We start from the raw sequence: 20,065 nt of genomic DNA on the forward strand, positions 1-20,065 counted from the left end.
TGATAGGGATAGAAAAACCTGAAACAAGAAGAGACTTCCACTGCCAGCATTTCATCCAAGACCACCTGGTGGGATAGTACCTGGCTTACATGTACCCTCCCTCTCCATTAGGTGTCTAGGCTGGCTTACACACAGCACTTAAAATGAATAAAACATCCCTTCAGAAGTGCCTGGAAGCAGAGATACTGGCAAGGGCTGAGACTAATTTGCTGTAATTACTGAAAGGCAAAGTTTTGAGCAAGACTTTGCATGGTTCACTTCTGTCCAAAGCCTCCTCAAGACTCCAAATGCTGTGGCCTCTAAAATCAAGAGAGCAAAATGCTTTCTCTTCAAATGACTGGCAAAGTAAAAGCAGCAAATCAGCATATCAAAATGAAGGCTTAAATTGTACTACTGTTTGACAACAAAATGAGACCGGTTTCTTCCTGTGTCTTAGAAAAAAATTGGGTCTGTGGAAAATGTTAAGTAGGAGAGTAAATTTTAGAAAAATGGGCAAAATTTATAAATGGAAGTATGACTTTTTAAAGGTTGATTAAACTAGCATCTAGATATGTAGGGGTATAAAATCTGCTGCCTAAATGCTACGTGTACTTGCACAGCACATTTTAAATATATGCATTTCTGTTTCAAGGAAACAGAAGAAAATTTTCTCTGATTATACAAAGAAGCTTCAGATGAGTTGACAGCCCTTTCTATAACCATTGTTCTTATTCTCAAAGATACGTGCAAGACGCATTCCTTTACAAAACATTCCTAATTTCTAAGCAGCAGAAATGACGCCCTGCTTTGGGCAAATACACACTTTTCGTTCATTTGGAAAATAAAATAAAATACGATAAAATAAAATAAAATAAAATAAACAGAGTGAGTTTCCAATCAACACTTGTTAATTTGAAACACAAAGAATTCTCCCGTATTGAAAGCAGATTGCTCTGTAAAAATGCTCATTTTCAAGGTCATAACAGTGCTGGCAAAACTCAAAAAAGTTATAGTCCAACTTGCTTGTGCTCAGCTGTGTTTACTTAGTCTCAACTTGACAAAAGTCTGCCTCTGATTATACATAGCAGTCATCTGCCCACAGATAAATAGATATTACACAAACGTTTGGAGGGAATGACATTTGGCTACCATTATTTTTGGAATAATTTACTCTGCATCCTGAACTTAAAACACCAAAATGATTCATAATGTTTTTTTGGATTCCAGTATTTCCATTTGACAAATAAATTGACCTCTATGACCCCTGTGGACTTTACATTGTTCACTTGAGCAAAAAAAAAAAAAAAAAGGTAATTTTTTGTTAAGTCTTCTGTATGTTTGGAAAATGTGGGTTTATTCAGGCCTGCCCCTGTCCGATGCCCATGGCACATCTGGTGCACTTCTGGCAGCAGGGAAGAGCCAGCCCCTGCGCTGCAAATAGCTGCACAAGGCATCCCACCAAAGCAACCTGCAAGTAAATGCATGGTGCTCAGCTATCTGCAGAGTGTGCACCTGCATTTAAAGCCCCCACTAGCGGTAAACCTAATGGCAGTGCCTGAGATACAAATGTGTTTTCTATTTCAAATGTACTTGTTTCAGATGTAAACTTAAAAGCTTTCTGCTTATTATTTGTAGAAGGAAAAATGAATACATATTGTTCATGCTTCTGGATGCCAAACTGATATTTTGCCTTATCCGAGGCAGATAGATGTTTCATGACATTTATAAAATAGCTTATATTTTAAAGCAGACCTGCTGCTTTCTGGTGTGGATAGAAATTTTGTCCAGTTAAAAATATTACTTTGCCCAGGGCACTTTGTGTCATAAATTATATAGGAATAAAGTAAAACTTTACAATCATAGTATAGTCCCTACTCCCATTTTTTTCTTTGACGCCTTTTCCTAGTTCTCTCCTCTTAAAGCCCCTGTCAGCTCCCCAGCACTGACTACCCCAAACAGTGAATCCACATTGAGCCCTGGAAGAAGCAAGAGCAATTCAAAGCCCATTAGGAACACTGTAACTGCTGTACATTTAAAGTGGAAGATGTTTCTAGAGTACGATGACGGAAGAATAAAACCTAGACCAGACAGAGAGACAGATAGATTAGTTTCTGTAAGGTTAACATGCTTTCAGAAATGTCTTTTCAATTATAATACCAAAATTAAGAAAGCCTCTGATGCAATAGGAACCATATGTGTTTGACATATCCAGCTTCTCTATCTTTGACATCTAAATATTCAGTTTAAAGAAAATTAAGACATTTGTTTACAAAGAACTAGTTTATGTGTTTACAAGACTAAGCTGAATGTTTTTAGATGGAACGATTATATACTAGTCATTTCCTCTCATTTTCCCTTGATTCAGGAAGGAATAGTACTGCGAAGATGGAATGTGTTTTGGATGTGGACAGCTGGAGGTACAGAAAACAGATTTCTGTCACATGGAACTAACAGTGAATTCCTTCTTTAGGGGCTGTTTTCTTACACAGGCCATGCGTTAGGAGCTCACTCCACTGTGATGCAAAACCCCGCTCATCCAGAAGTGCGCTAATGGTCGCAACCCAAAGAAGAGTTAATTCAGATGGAATCCAGGAAAATGAGGCAGCACAGAAACCTCATCAGCAGTCCAATCACATGACAAAATGTGAGGCATCTCCAAAGCCACTGCCTGCCAAAAAAAGAAAGGCTGCTGCAAGAAAAATACTTTCACAGCTTGATATCTGGGTCTTGTGACTGCTATCCAAACAGGGAGTAAAAGTGGTACTATATAATGTGGCAGGGTAAACAGAACCACCCACTCGTCATCACCAATCATGTTTTTAATTCAGATCAATTCTGTTTCTTTAAAAAATGATGGAGGAAAAAGAAACAAAGCCTTTTGCTGAACTTGAAAATTATATGTATAATCTGATCTGGCATTACATATTTCAGGTTCACATATACCACGAACCATATAGGAATGCATGACTTGCCGTGCCAGATCAGACTATCGGTCCATCCCAGGTGATGTCCTTTCTCTGTGACTGACCAATGCTCATCTCAGGGGAGCACAAAGAAATTGCCCTCAGCCAACTATGCAGTAGGTTAAGAAGATTTTCTGCCTGTAAGTACAGATGATGAACTGAAAATTTTTCAAACAGATCTGATCTGAAAAGTTTACAGAAAGAAGCAGCCCTGGGAGAAGTTCAAACTTTCAGGATCACTGGGTCAGAGAAGCCTCCACATTTTGCCAAACTGTCTTACAGTAGCCTGAAAAGTAGTTACAGCTTTCAAAATATGTCTTGGTGGGATTCTCCGAAGTCTGGGTTGGGTGTGATGAAGCCAGTGTGTGAAAGTTCTTCTGTACATCTGCATCCAGCTTAGTCAGGGAGTGTGGATGTACCGAGAAACTAGGAAATCAATAACCACACACCCCATGCAAACAGCCCTCCTCTCACCACCAAAATCAGAGTATTTCTCAGCTTTGGTTCAGTTCAGGTTTTTCACTGAGTTTTGAGCAACATTTTAAGGTTTTAAATTTTAAATAATTTGCATTTTAAGCAAGATCATACCTTTTTCCGGAAGAAAATTTGCTCCTAGACTAAGTAACATAAAAAAAAAAAAGAAAGCCAGGACATAGTAATTACATTCAATGGTGCCTTCCAAGAAGAGTGGTAAAATATATCTGTTGAACGTACATCCATCCTTGTTTGTCAAACACTTTGAAAGGGAAAAATGTCAAACCTCATTTTGAACTGCGAAAAATACTAATATCACCTATGCTTCTCTAATTTTTTCTAGAGCCCTTCCAATTACACTCCAGATTCCTACCAGTATTTCCATCATAACTGTTTTCCCAGTATTTTCTCTTCTTACCTTCATCCCTTCAATCTCTTTTCTTTCTTCCTTCCCCTCCACCAGTCTTCCCTCTCCTCTTCCTTTTTGTTCTTGCCCTTGATTCTGCATTCCTCTTTCCTCGTCCACTCTCCACTCTTTATTACCTTGCAAAAGTTTCTGTCCTTCATTTTCCCACCTGTATTTATTTCCTGGCTGCAAGTTTTCCTTTTTCCCTTCCCTTTCTGTCCTTTTTTTCTATCTTTTGCCTCATAGAGCAAACGTGATACTCCAGCAATAGCCTACCTGAAAAGCAATTTACATCTTTTAAGTCCATTGTCAGTACTAAAGGGATGGAAAGTGTCTCAAAAAGAGCTAAATGACTATTCCAGTCCCTGCCCCGGACAAACAAGTGTAGCTGGAGACAGCTGGAGAAGTTCAGCACCTGAGTCAAGTAATTCCCCATTTGCTACCAGTCACTGCTTTGTGCACGACTCCTGCTATAGCAATCTTTCCCCACACCAAGGCATGGTAAGACAGACAGAATTTCTTGCGGTGGCCGCAGGGTGTTGGTGATGAGAAAAACAACTCAGATAATGTAAGTCCTTTCTTCCCTCTTGACTGAGCACAGAACCTAAAAGAAGCTAAAATTTTGTTGATACTTAAAAGAATTAGGAAGAGGTCTGTATGAAAACAGAGAGTGCTTCACACCTTGTATTCTGCTGGATCTCTAAGAAAATATCATGAGAAAAATGTACAGTGTAATTAATATCACAGCTAATGAAAATCTTGTGAGACTTGTCTCTGTCTTGGCTTCAAGGGAAGGGGGTGAAAATCACTCCTGGCTTAACATCCCTTGAAGGGACAGAATTACACCACGCAAGCAGTTAGGTTGAGAGGATAAAAAGACTAAGCTGCATTGATTCCCTGAACTTCTTGAGATCTGCCCATCAAAACAGTAAATGTTTGCTTTCCAAGATGAAACAAGCTAATAGAAACATGTGCTGGAAAGCATCTTTATTGCCAATGCTCCAGAGAAAATACTGGGGAACACTTTTGTTTCTGCTGGTGAATTTATTGCCCCTGTAACACAAAAGACTTGCTCCCTCTCCAGCTGGTGCTGCCTGGGCAAGCTCGAGCCGCCTGTGCATGGCCCAATCCAACTTGCACACCCAATCTTTCAAAGGTTTCTCTGTTTGCTTTGTCTCTCTCTTTTTACGTTACTTCTGGTGGTTTTTGGTGTGTGTTTTTGCTGCTGCTCACTTCCCACCCTTACTGCTCTCCAACTGCTCGCCGGGCAGGCGCAGCAATTCCATGTAAGGAGCACGGGGAAGAGAAGCATTCCTTGATTTTCTGTGCACAGTAACTTGCACGACATTTGATCATACACAGAGATTAAGTCATTCATGAATAGGGCCCAAAGGGAGGAACAACTCCAGAAAAACAACCCTCCTCGCTGGTAGAGCAGCATCCAGAACTCCACAGTCATCATTGCCACACTTACAGTTCGTAGTCTATCTGGCAACGCCAGGAATCCAACTGCAGGCTCTGTGGTTTAAATAAAATGTATCTACAGCAGCTTGGATCAATGTTTAAAAATGTTCCATGTTATTTTAGTCCAAGGACAAGCTTTTAAAATTAAAAGAAAACTTTGGCTTTAATTACAGATTAAAAGTGAAAGTTGTTTAAAAGGAATGCAAATTCTGAGAAGAACAGTAATAGAAACTATTTAAAAATTAAAACTCATTCTTGTCTCCCCCAGTGTGTGACAAGTCTCCTTGTAAATATTTAAAACAAAAACTTGAAAGTGATTCATTTGTGGACAGTATTTCGGGTGCTTCTGCCTTGCTGTCGTGGATCTTTGGCATAGCTCGACTTTTTCCTACATTTATGTTTTCACGCTAAAATAAATGTCAGATTTTGATGCATGTTGCAATGGCCAAAAAAGAACCACAACAGTAACTTTTACCCACTTTTTCTCTAAACGTTGTTACTACGTATGTGTGCTGCAGCACATGTCAGCACCCTATACGTAAATGCAAAGGGTTTATTCCAGATAAGCTATGAGCAATGCTATCCCAAAGCGGTTAGGTGCACAATGGAGAAGCTGCTGCTCTTGGGATGATTTTCAGCAACAATGGCCCATCTGAAAATCATTAGTGCATAGCAGTGGATTTTCCACATGTTCATATGCTGGACAAGCAGGTTGCCCTTGAAGTATGGTTCCCTGGGGGAAGAAGGAAAACCCAGAGAAAAGTATTCTATTGTCAGATCACGGTTTTGCTAGAGCCAGACAAAAATATGGTCAAGCATTCACTTGGCTGCTCTGCTGGCAAAACTATAGGGTACCGAAATGGAGACAGCTAATGAAGAAGGCAAAGAATGAAGCTCAGGAAGAAGATCTTAAAGGAGCACAGAATTTTTTTTTTCTTTTGAAAAATCAGAAGTAAGGTTAAGTATGCAAAAGTAATGACTTTTATATTTCTGACCTTTATTTTTATAAGGCCAAGAAGGTTTGGAAAGGGTAGCCTTTTCCCAATACCATATCTCATCTTTTAATTCAGATGTGTTTGAAATACCAATGAAAGAGTATTGAAGAAACCTAAATAAAAATGGGTATGAATATAAGTAGGCAGTATTTGATATTTAATGCCCCATTAATCGATAATTTGGCTTGAAGGAGGAAGAAAGTTGGCAAAAAGGAATGGAATTCTTTAGCTCCTTGTTTTACTTAAGAAAAATTCCCAATGGGCTTCACTTAAACAAAGAACTTTAGTTTTCCACTGGAAAGACAAAAAGAAAATCTTGGTCTAGCATGTCCTGCCACATGCTTTAACTGCACAGTAAAAGAGTATGTACTTGGATCCCAGGCACATTTCAAAAGTGTAGTATTTATTAGCTGCTCTTTTGCCAAGTTCCACTATTATCATTTTATTATAACTAAGGTATATTTTTACAAACTAAATTATATTTACGTCTTTAGTTTAAGCATTTGAAGGTATCAGAGTGTCACGTACAGATGACATACAATATATCACAGGAATTTGTTGATTTTCTCCCTCCTTGTCTCCTTTATAAACTTTTACCCTTTATCTGTGATTTTGGGGCATTTGACTTTCCTATAGCCATAATCCAACTTTAAAGACACGTGGGGGCCGATGGACAGCATGAACCCAGGTCTCTGCCCTACCCACTTCAGGCACCTTGTTACAACCCCCTCTGCTCCCCTTTGCTCAGCCTCGCCCAGACCTGACTTTTTGCCAAATCCTCCTTTTTTGCATACAGGAGATGCGGCGTGGTGGCACTCAGCCTCTCTGCGGGCAAGGGTGGATGTGGTGGGAGTGTGGAGCTGCTGCAGGGAGTCAGTCCAGACAACGGGATGGAAAGAGGACACGGCCATAAGGATGGCGAGGTCTTTGGTGGGCTCATTTGGGTCCGGGTGTTGCCGCTGCTCTGGGCAGGGATGGGGTGTCTGCAAGCAGCTGTGATTCCCGCAGAGACATGACAGAGCTTCTCAAACCTCCGCAAGTGCAGCAGTAATGTGGGGCTGAATAAAGCCTTTATTTTTCCTATTTTGTGCAAGGAATGAAGGAAGAGCAATGAAGGAAGTGCCAAATATGAGCACTTACATTCTCCGAGGGTCACAGTCTTTGATCTGTGAGCAAAGATCCCACTGAAAGCAGCAGGAGTTCACCAAATGAAGTTTGGAAAGCTTTGCAAACACATGAACTTTGTGTGTCAAACCATGTAGCATGCTCTGGGGCCAAAACGCTCAAAAAACAGACCAGATCTTGGCACACTGGATTTTTGCTTGGTCCAACACCAAGCACTTCTAAGGGCTTGATTTTAAAACATTGAGTGCCTGTCCATTCATTACTCTGAATCGTCCATCTGATGTAATTATTAGCCCCTTTTGAAATAATGGGGCATAGAGTTGGGGATATGAATCTGTAAGTGCACTGAAGGGGTATAGAGGACTCCGAAATACTAGTGATCTTTTCTATATGGAGATCCACAACGAATATAACAAACACAAATTAATTCTTACACATGCTGGTAGCCAGGAGAAATTATTATCACTCACAGTCTTGTTAGATGAGAACTGAAAACAGCAGCAGAAATGCTGGGAGGCAGTACTAAAATGAAAACAGGCTTATAAAGATACCTGACATTTTATTTCATTTAAAATGTTTAAAAAAGCATTTCTTTACCTTCGTTTAGCCAAAGTCTGGGCATGCAAAAAAGGCCTTTGCATAAAACATCAGCTCCACTGGGATCACTCCCTGCAGGTCAGCCTCATTGTCTTTGCTGACCACCATGAACGGGATTTGGGGTTTTTCTAGGAGAGCTGGGGCAAGTATTTCAGTATGGGATTTGAATGGGAGATACCTAATGATTTGTGGATAATACAACTGGGGGCCTGATTTCCCCTATTTTTACAAAGTTTACTGCCAGTCTGAAATGCTGTTCAGCTCCAAGCTGAAGGAGGAAACACAGCAAAACTGCAAAGCAGCAGAGATTACTGCTGAGCACTGAGGAAATGTGTGTATAGAGAGAGAGAGGTATATACATATGGAAGTATGAATATATTTCACAGATACATGAATATATGAATATATATATAAGTATGTGAAAGATTGTACAGTCTACACACATTACTGCAGTCTCTTGAGCTGAGAGCAAAACAGATATTTCGGCTTCTCCCCACTTCAGAAAGTGTTGCTAACCATCCAGTACTATGGGGCATCAACAGTTAGGAAGCTGCACCTCCTGATATTGCTGAGGGGAAAGTGCCATGGGCTTCACGCAGCTCCCACACAGCACTGGTGTGATGGCAGTGCCAGGGGATGGAATTAAGCAGTAACCACAAGCTACACCAGCTAACCACCAGAAAAGTGAGAAAAGAAGGATGGTGAGTTTGAGTGTGCCCTTGTAACATGCAATCTGTCACCCCTGTCCTTGGGTGCAGAGCTGTCATAAATGTTCAGGAGCAGAGGGTGCGATGTACACGCTGGAGCAATGGGAACCATCCAGGCTTCCCACGGATCTGACCACAACGGGGCAGCCCCACACCCTGCTCCTTGGGATGGGAGGAGCAGCTGGAGGAGAAAGGACTTGGGATGAAACTCCTGCAGTCAGGGGCAGAGACAAATCCTCCAGCACACCGAGACCTCATTATAACTGACCACAGTGTCTAGCCCACAAAGTACATGCAGTGCAGGGAGAGCAATCCTGCTGCTGTTTTGCAATGCATTACAAAATAGCTTGGCGAGCAGGAAGAATTTGAGGCAATTCGCTCCTGAAGAGCCAGGTCGTGAGGAGCCTTCGTTTTTCCAGCAAACTGGATTTAAGCTGACAAATAGTAACTGAGAGAAAAAAGTCTGACAAAGTAAAGGGGAGATGGAGAAACCGACAACATTTAACTTGATCTTCAATGGTGTAAATCTGTCAATACCCGCAAATGACCGCGAGGCCTCATGCCAGCTTTTGCTCTGAGATACCGTAACTAAGACGTTTGGCTGGTACCTCACATTGGAAAGAAAGTTTTTACATTTAGAAATGTAAAACATTGTAACATTTAAGGAATTTTGGCTACAGCCCACTAGCCAGCCTTCCTCCAGCTTCAACTAAGGGATTATTTTGAATGCTGCTTTGCTTTTCATGCATCTGTTGCCTAAATCAATGTGGAGGCATGAGGGAGGGACCGAAAACTGGCCTTAGAAATAACGGTATATTTTAGTGTCATAACTGAGAGTCTTGGCAATCCCTTTTAACTCGAAATGTCAGTGCCATACCAAACGATCTGGTCACCATAACCTCAGCTTCTGGCCATCAGCGAAAGAACAGAGATAGAGGCTCCAACATCAGGTTTCAAGGCCACTGTGAAAAATTAAGGAAAACGCATTTCATGGCTCGTTGCAATTTTGCCTTACCTATTTTTGTGTTTCTTTTCAGCTGTTCCAGCTCTAGCTGTTTATCTGATCTTTTTCTGTTTGAATTGTTTTTACGTTTTCCAGATTTTCTACAATGCTGCTTACTTCTCCAACTTAGTTCCCTGCTTTAAACGCCCGCTCCTTTTGTTTTGTAGCTCACATAAAACTCACTCAGATTATTGACTTTTGTCCACTTTGACTGTTTGATGTATTTCTCCTTTAACAGGTCTAAAATGTCTATCCAATGCCATTTTAATGCCATTAAGCATACAAGACCTGCAATGGTCTTTAGGACCCGCCGATAATTTCCATGCCTACCCCTTGTATCTCACACCCAAATTTTTACGTTTGGAGTGAAGTGGATTGAACGAAACAGAATCCAGCTCTGCTTTTCTGTTTTGGGATAATTAGAAACTAGAAATTGAACTTTAGAGAGGCAGATGTGGGACATTTGGGGGGAACAGGTGTTTCTACAAGCATTCCCCTTGCTCCATCAAGTTGGCAAAAATCTCATACACACCACCCACAGACTCCCCACATTTTCTGAACACAACCAAGGAGTTTTCTGAGCGGCGGGGTACGGACCCATCTGCAGCCCATGCAGAGATTCCAGGTCCCCCTCAATCCTCTCGTCCAACTGTGCCAAAGCCCTCCCAAGGGCTCTGCTGTGAATGTGCATGGAGGATCAGAAGTCTGGTCTCACTAAACTGCTTTCATCATTATGGTTCTGGTATTCACATTATGGACAAATGACCTAAAAAATTTCAGTTAAACACATAAAGGAGTTTTTTAAGTTGCGGAATGACTTTCAAAAACCACAAACCTGCAAAGGGAAATAGGATTTGCTGGATCAGATAAGATTACTAGTCTATCTAGTCAGGCAACTTCCAGCTTGTAGCTTTTTACAAAAAAAAAAATTAGATAGAAACAAGAGATGGTGAATAAAACTAATTTTGCAGTTCAATATTGAAAGAGTTTTGAAGATATTTTAAGAGAATCTCAGTCAAAAATCCAATTCAGGAGAAAACAACCTGGTCTTTTTATTTCTCATTATTATTATTTTTTCTTTAATTATGATCAAAAGATAATTTTTTCTGTTAGTGCTGGTAGCTTCTTGCGCTACCTGAGAGTGATCAGACCCTGTGTTGGAACAAGATCCTGTAGATGTTCATGCATTTGCCACCCATGTCAAAATATTAACATGGTAAGGAAAGTGCATGTGCTTGTGCCTGTGAGCAAACATAGTTAAACTCAAAACATTATCCTTATTTACTATGTATATGATCAAACACAAACAAGCTGCTTTCCACGAGTCTCATCATAAGCATAAAATATTTCAAACTCCTGGACTACTAAGAAGGTTACAGCTTTATTCAGCAGTCATCGTGCTCCAGATTTACAGGCCTAGCTGCGATGACTACGACTGGGATGTACCTGCTTAAATCCCTTCCACAGATGGGAGAACGAGCGCTGCCCGTGCCAAGTTTCAGTCTGGATTGAATTTTTACAGCTGGGTCATAAATTTGTGGATTAAAAGGGTTCTAATGGAAACACAGATACAGCCCTAACTGCAGCAACACGAACAGCAGCGCCGTAACACCACGTGCGGGATGCACCGGGAGGTTACCCAAAGCCGCTGTATTTATCCCAAGCAGAGGGGGGATGCTGGAACACGCAGGAACCCCACACCAGGTATGAAGTTTCAATTCAGACATTTTTCCAGAGAGAAGTGAAAATTTTTATGGGCTCCCCATTCCTTCACATTTACTGCCACAGGATGGGACAAGCACAGCTTGCGCCTGGCTTTCCTGTACCCCTCCCCTCCCGCTCACATTTGGTGTATTGCATGCTGTGTTAATATGTGGCACCGAAGACAGTGTTTGCTCATGAAGGAAATGTATTTCATATGTAAAAGTAACTCACTGGGCAAAAAAGGATGGGTTTTGTCCCTGGAATTTCTCTTTCTTCTCGTGCAGGTGCCACATGCTGCAGAGCTCCAAGGCGCAGGATGGGCACGTTTCACAACCCAGTGCGGGGGGCCATCTGCCTCCAGGCATAGCTGTGCACTCAAAATCACTTTCCCGTCAGTGATATATCGAGTTAAATGTGTGATTACAGAGGACCTTCCCCAGAAGGGAGGAAAGCGCTCCCTTTGCAGAGCCCGCCACCACTCCCAGCAGAAGCAGCTGCAGCCGCCGGCGCTCACAGGCACCAGGGCAGAAGCCGTGCTGGCGAGGCAGCGTGCAAGCCTGGCGTTCCTGGTATAAGTCACCTGCACAGGAATCTGGCTACCCAGGAAAATCCTGCTCTAGCTCTGGAAAGGCAGAAGGAGACACATCCATTTCACTGAATCAGTTTTCCCAGGTGGTAATTTCACACAGTCTTTAAATATTCATTGAATTAACTGCTAATTTTCTCGCTAATTTCCCCATTATATTCATTATTAGTCATGTAGCCTACAGCTTAAACTGGAAAACATTCTGATTTATGCCTGTGTATTTTTCCACACACACAATTTCCTGCAACATTCACATTTGGGCTGACCTCAGGTTTTAAAACCCAGCATAATTCTGAGGCTGTTTTGAACAATGGGGAAATGGGGATAAATATTTTATTCTCCTTGAACACACCTTTGCTAAATAAATGAGTCCTGAGGCTTGGCCTGGAGCATTTGCTAACTCTAACGAGGAGTATTAAAATACATGGTTGTTAGCAACTGGTGACAGCACCATACATTTTCCTCGCTGTGTCTAAGAAAGGTCCCAGGCAAGCACGGGGATGTGCGGCTTTTTTGACTGCTGTTGAGAATATTTGCATTGGGGAAACATTAATGGTCTCAGAGAAGCCCCAGCAAGCTGCTGTGAGGGCATGGGCAGCAGAAACCTGTGGCCACGGAAATACGGACAACCCCCTGGTTCTTCAATCTCACTTATTTTTTTTGTCAAATGTTGTCATTTTTTCCATTCCGAATCACTCACGCGAAAGCATCTCGTTCTCTGTGATGCTGTCGGGAGCTGCCGGGCATGTGGGCTGTTGCCCTAAAGTAAGCTGCATTGGAGAAAATGCTCTGCAGCCAGGCAGCTGGCGTGAGCTCGGTTTTACCAAAGTACACAGAAAATTCACTGTGGCATCAACCGAAGCAAAACCAGCAGCAGACGCGCACGGGCACTTCCCCTGCTCCCTGCTGTCTGCACCACAATGACACCCAATTGTATCCACGAACATGCTGCTATCACAAGCCCAGCGCATGACCCAATCTCCAGAATTTTTAAAACTTTGAGTTTTAGAAAAACAAAACCAAAAACAGAGCCCAAAACATGCATAATCATCTATATCTGAAAACAAACACATAAAACAAGGATGCACGGTGTTTGCACCCGGCTCTTGTGAGAAAACAAATACTCCCTTTTCCTACAGAACTGCCCATTTCAGAACAGGGAGTGGAGAGAAATGGCTCAGAAAAGCCAATAACAAAGGAGCTTCCCCCCCGCCCTCAGGAGGGGAAGGTCTCCCCTGCCACAGCAGCCCCCGTGCCCAGGCTTTGGGGAGGATGCTCGGCCCCTGCACTCTCGGCCGAGCCGCCCGGCACAGCATGATCTTCCTCCATTCTGCTACCTGAGAAATTTTGGTTGAAACCGATACATTTCAAAAAATAAAAATAAAATAATAATAATAAAAAAAAAGATTCTGTCATTTAGAAATAATGACTCATTCCACTTGCAAGATAAATGTTGAGAAATCAAGAAACTAGAGGAGGCTGGGAAGACGAACTAGAAAGAAGAGCTTGTTTGATTTCCGCTATTCAGACTGAAAGAAATGCAAGAAGCAAACAACCAACTTAACTGGGAGGGGAGCAGGCAGGACCTTTAAAATTCTCAAGTTTGGGCTATCCTTATAAATATTAAACTTGACGCTGTCCCTGTAGCGAAGCAGTTTCCTTTTAATCTTTCTTTAGGAAAAAAACGTCAGAACAGCAAATTAAAAGCAATCCGCTCCCCAGTTCTCAATTCCACACTATTTCAGTGTTGATGAATCTGGCCATGTAATAATAAAATTCCTGCAGAAATACAATCTTAAATGCGCAACCTTCAAATCGCAGTTGCGCTGCTTTGTGCATTTAATACTGTACTCGACATTCCCCTTTTTAATTTCGCTTCTGGAGAACATTAGGATCTGCAACAAGGACCTCCTTCAGCTCTCCCAGGTTTGCATTTATTTTAAGGTATCCCCAAGGTCTCCAGCACCGTTTAGACCGAACTTGCAAAAGTCACTAATGCTTGCAGCTTTTGCTGGTCCCTCGAGTCATTTCTGAAAACAGGTTCCATTGTGCTCACATTATGCTTTTAAATTTTATAGCTCGTTTTTAAATTACATGTTAATTTCTAAAAATGTTAAATTGAGAGGAAAATTTGGCAAGGACCACACAAAACCACAGGGCTGTTCTACAGTTTTGTGTCTGCACAGTGCGTATGTGAATGCCTACACCCTAATATCTAAGTGGGGCTCTATGTGGGCCTGCTCCTGCAGCGTGCTGAGCGCTGCCTCAGAGATGCTCAGTGTGCTGCAGTAAGAGTCCCAGGATCATGCTTTATAAATCACAAACTTTGCAAGATCCAAATCAAAGAAAAAAAAAGGAAGGCGAGAGGAAAGAAAAAGGCAGCAGTAATGAAAACATCAGAAACTAAACACACTCCTGAGTATAAATGCCTAAAAATAGAGATCAAACATTTTCAAAAATCAAACAGTCATTCAAGATTTTTTTAAAGCCACCCTCCTTCCCAGGCCTGTAAGTCTTTAGTTTCCTCACTATTTTTATTTGTTCTGGCTTTTCTGCTGTGCTAAGTAACATATAAATTGAAATCAACGAAAACTGCCCGCATAAAGAAGTTAGAAAGCTCCCTGTCCTGCCATTTCAACACTCTTTCTCTCCCTCTCGGTTTAATTTTTGCTTTCTTTTGCACAACACAGCTCACCAGACAGCGATATCCCAGAAAGTTGGGCTTTTTCATTTCCTTGAACTGTAACAATGCAGAGCGTTTTGTTTCTGCAGGTGACCAGCGACACAGGACTCGTAGAGCACCGGCCGTCCGTAACCACAAAAACAAAGTCGGCGTTTTGGTAATCCATGAAACAAAGACTGGCGTGGGTGTTTCAGATTTACATCCACCTTCACTACAAACATTATTAGGTCTTTTTGCTATATGTCTTTTGAAGTGCTTGTTGCAGCCGGACTGTTATTTCAATGTGCATTTGGGCAACAAATAGAGATAGGCGAGTCTGGTTTTAGTTATTCCTGTCATACAGAGAACCTGCTGCGAGTGAAAGCCTGCCAAGGACTTAATGAAAACTTGTTCTCTAACATGGATTTTTAACTAAACAAAAATACTGAAGCAAGCATTTCAGTGGTCAGTTTAAGACATATTTGGCCAATAATATATATTTATATATTATACCTGCACAAGGATTAATCTGAACTGAAAATTTCTGCCTTAAGCGAACACATTCACATATGCCACATTATATATATGTAAGCATATCAGCTTACGACAGAACCGCTTACATATGTGGCATATCCAAGCATATTCACAGCCTTTTCTGGTCTGTTCTTTCTGAGCTGGCTGTACCCTGTCCCCCCACATCCTACACCGCATCCCCTCCGTGCACGTTTGCTGCACGAGCTCCACAGCCCGAGAGGGAGGGCAGGGCTGGGGGAGGCAGCAGTGCAGACACCGTCCGTGCAGGGACAGAGATTTTGTGGTTGCTGCTTCTGCTCCAGCACTAAAGCTGCTTCTCACGAGCTCACGGGAATCGTGCAGAGGTACAAAGCGAGGCCATTCTCCCGACTGCCAGTTATACAGCCTGTCCTTGGTCTTTACACGGGATTTCCCGGTTGCGTGAACCCAGAGTAGCATATGGTCCAGTGTTTATAAGCATGTTAATGACTGAAATGGGAAATTGTACTACCCATTTTCCTTATAAACTTTAAACTGCAATTTCTTGTTTCTGTCACCGGACGCTGCGCTCATATCCTGTTAATTTGGTGCAGGCTACTGAGCCGCTTGTGGCCACGCTGACCCCAAGCACTGCAGGCACTGAAGTGACCGAAATCAGAGCCTGGCCCATGGCATGGAGCAGACCCCACCAGTAAACTTTCTGCTCACAATCTGCTACAAAAAGGTGCTTTTTCAGGAAAGCACAATAAAGAATTTCCTTCAAAACAAATGACTTCCTGCTCCTACGAGCACAGTAATACTGTCAAACATTTCTCAAAAATAAAATGTCAATCAATTTTCACCCTGTGTTTTTTTGACATCCTGTTCAAAATGTCTTCATAAACTAAAACATCTATCAGGAACTTCAAAATTCTGCTTCAGCCCCTTTGTGTTAAAAGTTAGCTGCTTTGTGTAACAAAGGACTGTAGAGGCAAGCTCCTTTTAAGCGCTGATATCTCACTTGAAATATCCACTTGCTGCTACCAGGAGAGACACAGTTGGACACACGCTGTTATTTTGCTTAACCGAAGTGGAGTGCAGCTATTTTTGAGAACACAGACACAAGTATGCTGTACGACTGCACTGAGAGCTGCCATCCCAGGTGTTGTTCAAATTACACAGAGAAGACAACAAAAATAAAATGTCCTTATTTTCTCCCATCCTAGCAATCATTTCTTTAATTTCATCTATTTCTGAACAGTTTTATGAAGGGATGATAACTTGAAAATATCTACTTTTTCATGAAGGAGTCAATTCCTGCATGTTACAACATCATCAGAAAACCATTAGTGGGGTTGTAACCTTGTAGCTGAAAAAAGCCTACTGTACCTATTATTTCCTGCATGTGCACTCACATATGGGTAGGATATATCAAATAATATATAGCATGCACATGACCTTTTTCTTTCTATTGGCAAGCTACTGCTTGTCTGCTTTGGGGGTGTAAAAAGAATAAAACTACATCCTGAGAGCTGCTAGTGTGTTCTCACCAGAGGCCATGGCACTGCAAAACATTAACAAAGATGTTTAAGAAGTGACTTAAATACGATCTCAAGAGGAGTTCCATAAATGCCACTTATGAACTTTAAGGACAAATATACCGGTTTTTAGTCATTCCAGCCCGGCTTGTGAACTCAGTGCAGTTACAATGTGCCTGTCTCAGCCTTCTCATTAGAGACCATATTTTTCAGTGCAGCTTGGAACTTGGCAAGAAGAACTTAATCCAGTAGCAAATTTATTACAATTTTTAAAAAGTCACTGTGTCCATTTTTAAGTTATGGTATAAAAGTACAGAAAAACAGAAGTTTACATATCTGAGCTGCTGCATCTGTTCTTGAGTAACTTTTCACTTAAAAATAAAACTTGGCAGACAACACAACCATAATGCGGACCAAATGCATTTGGTATGTTGAAAAAAAAAATCCCTAAATGAATAGAGAGAGTTAATTTTGAAATGTATTCATCGTGCATGCAACGTGTTCTTGCTCCCCACAAGATCCTGTTTCTCTATGGGGCCTCCACTCCTGCCTTGGTCATCTCCCGACAACCTGCACGTACCAATGTCCTCCTACCCCCACCAGAGCATGCGGCCTTCTGAAAAGCCGGTCGCCCCTTCACAGGGACAAAAATCATGTGAAATATGCTTGGAAAGAGGAGGCAGGAAAAGGCTGCAGACTTGAGAGGCTGCAAAGGAGATGGGCACCCCAGCCTGCCTGCCAGGGAAGCCACAAGGAACCAAGTACAACATCTAAATCTACAGTTAATTCAGTGCAAAGCCCTCCAGCACATTGCAGCAATGTCTATCCATCCATCCCAAAAGTGATGATGCCTGTGAAAGGGCCACTCTCACAGGGAAAATACAAAGGGCTGCTGTGATGGGTGGAAATCCCAAGCCGCCAGCTGAGACCTTCAGAGATTTGGAAGCAGAAATTCATTTTTTTCAAAGACGAGAGGACAGCCTTTGCGTTATGTCCCCAGGGAAATTCAGAACAAGATTTGCAAGAGGAGCCTTCCAGCACTCACTGCCCCACAGGGACCTGAGCAGGTCCTGACCTTGCCCTGATTTACAGCAATTTGCTGGCATGAACCAGGCAGCCCCACATGCCTTCCTCTGGTAACACAACGGATGACGGAAATCATGCTTTTATGTTTTTATTGATAAGATAAAAGCTATAAATTATGTGTAACCTCTCAAAAGCATTAAACCAAGATCTTTAAAGGCTGAGTCTGTGGCTCCTTAGCTCAGTGCACTGTGCCTGGAGAGTGGTACAGAAACCGGTCTAAACTGATTAACCCATGTAATCATGAGAGGCAAAGGCCATGCAATGGAGAAGGCACCCTGAGGACAGCAATCGGGATGTACAACAGGAGAAGAAAGTCACATGCACTCCACCAAGGGGCATATGGCTCATATAGGTGCCACAAACAGCCACCTTGGAAATGGAAAGTCCTCTTCCTTCCAGCTGGGGCCACAGGGTACTTCACTCCAGAATACTCAAAAGTTTTCTTCCTCTTTAGGCTTGCCGTAGTGCTGGCAAACAGGCCTACAAGTGTCATTTTAAAAATCCACCCTGTAGCTCCATTTAAAATGCAAACCAGCTCCATTTAGCAGTCAGTAACAGCACAGAGCTCCAACACTGCAGAGAGGACTCCTTCAGCGATCGCGAGGGTCAGTAGGAGCTATCCCCTCTTGTGAGAGAGGACGGGTTGGAGTTACCCACTCTCATACAAAGGCAAGGACAGGAGTTTCCCTCTCATAGGAGAAGATGAACAGGAGTTACCCACTTTTGTAAAAGGCCCAGCCAGGTGACACAATTCCAGGAACACCAACACCAAAGCTGTATTAGAAATGATGCAGAAAGAATCCCTTACCTGTCCGGTAGACAAAATTGCCCTCTGTCTCTGATGACGATGGAGACACCAATTCCTCCTCGAATTCATTGGAACTAAATGAACCAGAGTGATTCCTTTGCCTTGTTTTTTCCATCATAGCTGCGTTAGTAGCCATGACGTGCCTCAACGAGTCATTCAGGTAGCGATTCAATAAGCTGCTTTTGTATTTGGGGGGTGACACGTAATCCTCATTGGCACTTGTTTCTGGTCTCACTCCTGTTTTTATGACTGAACTTTCAGTTTTAATCACAGTGTGATGAACTGGTTTGTTGTATCCCCCTTCATTCATATGGTTTCTTGGAGGATTCTCTCCATCTGAAAACAAAGGCAGAAAGATACAGTGATACATCAGATACCTAATATTTAACAAGAGGCACTCTCTACGTGTTTTAAATTGCTATAAATATAACTAAAACTAGACAAAAAATTTTAGACATCAACATTAGCCAATTACTTTGATTTTCTTCTGTTCACACATTACTCAGACTAGTTCCCAGGATTCTCAAATGTTCCTGCTATAGCAAATTAATTAGCTGTTATAAAACAGTCTTTGGGGCTAATTTGTTTGTAAGCAAGACAGAGCAGGTAAGAAAAAGAAAAAAAAAAAAGGGGGAAAAAAAAAAGAGAAGTGCCTTAATGTTAAGCCTTTCAATATCTGGTTGAATAAACTTAATTTTTATTATCATAACTTGGAATTTGCTTCTCCTGAATACTGGGGCAAATTTAAGCATATTTTGTTAAACTGTACTCTTTTAGCTGTCCTGCAAACAATTTTTCAAAGGAAAGTACATACCAAAGAAATGTGAGAACAAACTGAAATGGGAACAAATAGAATTGAAACTGAGTACAAATTGAACCATTCTTTTAAAAATTCACATACACATTTCTGGCAATGTTCTGTAGCATTTTTTTCCTCACAACTGGCAGAAAAGAGTACAGACATGATTAGTAACAACATTGTATTAAAAAAATACAGGGTACTATTAAAAAAGTTCCTACATTCGTTAATTTGGGCAAGAGAGAGATTTTTCAGAGAAACTTTAAGGTAAATGCTTGCAGGTAAAATACAAACTAAATACAGTAATTTCTAGTTAAGCACACAATAAGCCCCACTGCAGTTAATCAGATTGTCTCAATGATGTGATATTGATGTAGCCCTTCCATCTAGGAAAATAACTGTCCAGAGCCTTCTCATTTCCTTACACGGACAAATGAAACCATTTTTTCCTTTAAAGCAGAATGTGCCTGTAGAACTGAATGAACTGGCAATTATCTTTCTAGTAGCAAAGCTACACAAAGCAGGCAAATAACATGCAACCAGACTGTTACCCTTGAATAACCTACACAATCCCATTTTGCAAGTGTTTTGCAACTGCTCCCAGTAGTATTTGTGAGCCAAAAATGGCCCCTAATTCACAGAGGTGGCTCCACTGAGGGCATGTTGTGAGAAATCAG

At 41.7% G+C, this 20,065-nt stretch overlaps 1 protein-coding gene across 7 annotated transcripts in view; it reads right to left on the bottom strand.

Annotated features, from left to right (window-relative positions):
• The window catches only part of MKX (mohawk homeobox), a 48,773-nt gene that overhangs the window by 16,658 nt on the left and 12,050 nt on the right, over positions 1-20,065 (bottom strand). For all 7 annotated transcript variants that reach the window (XM_083823672.1, XM_083823667.1, XM_083823671.1 and 4 more), the window contains exon 5: positions 18,590-18,925. In XM_083823672.1, the coding sequence (XP_083679798.1) occupies positions 18,590-18,925 (336 nt within the window). The remainder of the gene's footprint in view (positions 1-18,589; positions 18,926-20,065) is intronic.

This window comes from Anser anser (genome assembly GCF_964211835.1).
Source record: "Anser anser genome assembly, chromosome: 2".
NCBI classification, from domain to species: Eukaryota; Metazoa; Chordata; class Aves; order Anseriformes; family Anatidae; genus Anser; species Anser anser.